The following is a 2,871-nucleotide window of genomic DNA, read 5'->3' as shown; positions in this document are numbered from 1 at the left end:
AGTCTTAAGAATCACAATTATGGCTCTGACTTTCTTGATTATTAAACCCAATTACAATTCTGATAATAAATCCAAAATAATTCCTCTTAAAATCAAATAATGTCGTCAAAAAAATGCCTTCCAAAAAGTATTCTTAAAAAATAAAAATAAGAATAAAAAAATCAGGTTCTTTTTTCATTTATAAAAAATCCACGCTAACAACATCTATAAAATGCTAAGAATATCAGCCGATAGACCCTTACAAAATATCAATACTTGAAAATTTAAAAAAATGCTCCGAAATTACGCCCCATATTATTTTTGAAAATCCACAACTATAACTCCCACAATATTCTTGAAAACCCTGAGCTATAACTTTAAGAAAACTTCGAAAGTTCGACTACTATAGATATGATTGTCCTTGTAAACCTGCTATTTTAATCCTGATTGTTCTGCAAATCCTTAAAAATCCACTATTATAACTTGTATGGTCATTCAAAAAATATTCCTAAAATCAGATATTGCATTTACGATTACAGTCCCTAAAATATACCAAAAATTCACGATTACATATTTGGCAGACATTTAAAACATATTTTTGTATTTGATGATGAAATTTGTCTGTGATTGCTTTTTAAAAATAATTAATTTAAAAAAAATCAGGATTTTAATCACGTTGAACTTCAAAAAAAAAAAAAAAAAATTGCTAAACAATCAATAAAAATCCAGAAAGTGTCCCTTAATAAAGTTTGAAAACATTCCAATTATAATTGAGATAATTTTTACAAAATATTCTTAAAAACCGACGATATTGAGAGGCTAAAATTTTTTCAACATTATGATACTAAATCCTTTCAGAAATGTTTTTAAGAAATTGTTTGACATCTCTACAAAAAGTGATTATCACTTTGACATCTCTTCAAAATGTATTCTTTTTATTTTTCCCCCTTCTGTTGATTCTCATCCCCGTTAAAAATAAAATTTTGTTTTTTTTTTAATTTTCATTTGTTTGTTTTTTAATTAAATTATTTTTCTTTTTGTTTATAAACTTAAAAACTAATTAACATTTTATTCTTAATTTAAGAAAAAATAGTTTAGTGTCTTCCATGGATTAAAAATAAAATTTACAACTAGATTTTGTTTTTTTTTTTTAATCAATGTCTTCCTTAGTTTAAAAATAAAATAATTTGAAAAAAATTACACTAAATATTTACATTTTAAATTTATACAAAAATATTAATTAGGCACTTGAGAATTAAGTTGTACACGCACACTCATTTTAAAATAAAAAAAATATTTGACTAGATTTACAAACGACAAAAACAAATTGTTTTTAAATATTTGCTTTTGCCTTGGCGCTTTAAAGTTTTGAACAAAAAAATCCCTGATATTTATGTGTCTGTTTTTCTTTTAAATCCTGCAGTCTTGAATATGATTTCTTTTTTAAGATTTTGTGTTTTGTTTTTACTGTTCCTGCCACAGTGAAATGTAATCTAAAATTTCTTCATCATCCGGTGTGCAATCCTCTTCGTCCAAAGTGAAATTGTCATAGGGCTCGAATTTCAGCTGGATATTAGTAACAAAAGCCAAGGTAGCAGCATCGGCAGAAATTTGGTGGTGGTGCGGTTGTTGTTGTTGCTGATGATGAGGATGATGTTGCTGCTGCTGTTGAGTGGGTAAATCTGCCAAGGATTGCTGCTGTTGTTCAAAGCTAGCCGCCACCGCTTCATAGGAGAGATTTGATGAATTGAATGACGAGGTGGGTGAATGACAGCCATTGTTCTCATAGCCGGCATTGTGCTGAGGAGAATAGGAATTCATTGATACCGGCGATAGTAAAGTTGTACTGCTGCTGTACGGATTCAAATGACCTGCCAAATTCACATCCATCAGGGAAGGCAATGGACTGGTGGATTGTGGCGTATAATACACTGGAGTTGTTTGGCTGGCAGCATTATAGGTCGAGGAAGCCGATGACGAACTTGACGACGAACTGAAGGAACTATTACTGGCTGTGTCACAATTCGAGTTGTTTGTTTGCAAATCGTATTGCTCGTTGGAAGAACTTACACCACCATTCAAATCATCTAGGAGATCTTCAAGACGTCGTATATACTCGACAGCAATTCGCAGGGTATCAACTTTACTGATCTTTTTCTGGGGTCCCCGACCGCCACCTTTAGTTAGATCGGCAATGATGGTCTGTGGAATGTGCTGGCGCAGACGGGCGAAACTATTGTTCACTTGTTTGACACGATTACGTTCACGGGCATTACGTCTCATGACCGAATGTTGCGACTGATCGGCATTATAGGGTTGAGAACGCGTCACTTTGCGGTTTTTACCATCCTCCGCAATGGGATGGGGTTGTATGTGAGGATATTTAGGCATTTTACCCGGCGTTGCAATTGTGGTTGGGAAAATATGTTGTGGTTGTTGGACGTTTGTTTGATTACAACTAACACTTGACATTGTCGTTTGTGGGGCGAAATGTTTCGAGATTTTTGTTTCGATTTCAGATTTTTTATTTTTCAAGTTGTTTTTGGATTTCAGTTTGTGTTTTGCAATGAGAACTTGATCCTACGACACCTTGTTTAAGAATGAGTCCCTTTGTCCTAAACCTTTGCATTAAGTACTTGTGTGAGCACACACTCAGGTTGCCATAGCTTCAACACAAACAACTTCCAACATAACCTGTGAGTGAGCGCACATGCGAGAGAGCACACACTACAGAGAGTGAGAGCACAACTACCTGTGATCTTACTCACAACAGGTAACATAGGTGAGCATAAAATCCATCCATTGGGGAATTCCCACCATATACGAGACAGGTAAGCTAAGAGCGTAACTCTCCTTCTCCCAACTACAAATTTATGATCTCTCTCTGTGCTC

General features: G+C 33.9%; 1 protein-coding gene across 1 annotated transcript; it reads right to left on the bottom strand.

Annotated features, from left to right (window-relative positions):
* Window positions 1-975: 975 nt before the first annotated feature.
* Window positions 976-2,451, bottom strand: LOC101893538 (achaete-scute complex protein T4). The gene has a single exon (XM_005184768.4). The coding sequence runs from the start codon at window positions 2,449-2,451 to the stop codon at window positions 1,444-1,446; it is 1,008 nt and encodes a 335-aa protein (XP_005184825.1). The 3' UTR covers window positions 976-1,443.
* Between the last annotated feature and the right edge of the window lie 420 nt (window positions 2,452-2,871).

The sequence above is a fragment of the Musca domestica genome, unplaced genomic scaffold (genome assembly GCF_030504385.1).
Source record: "Musca domestica strain aabys unplaced genomic scaffold, Musca_domestica.polishedcontigs.V.1.1 2, whole genome shotgun sequence".
Lineage (NCBI taxonomy): Eukaryota > Metazoa > Arthropoda > Insecta > Diptera > Muscidae > Musca > Musca domestica.
This window is presented reverse-complemented; position numbering and strand designations above follow the sequence as displayed.

Coding starts and splice junctions, on each gene's coding strand:
- LOC101893538 (XM_005184768.4), bottom strand. CDS start 2,451: ATGTCAAGTGTTAGTTGTAATCAAACAAACGTCCAACAACCACAACAT.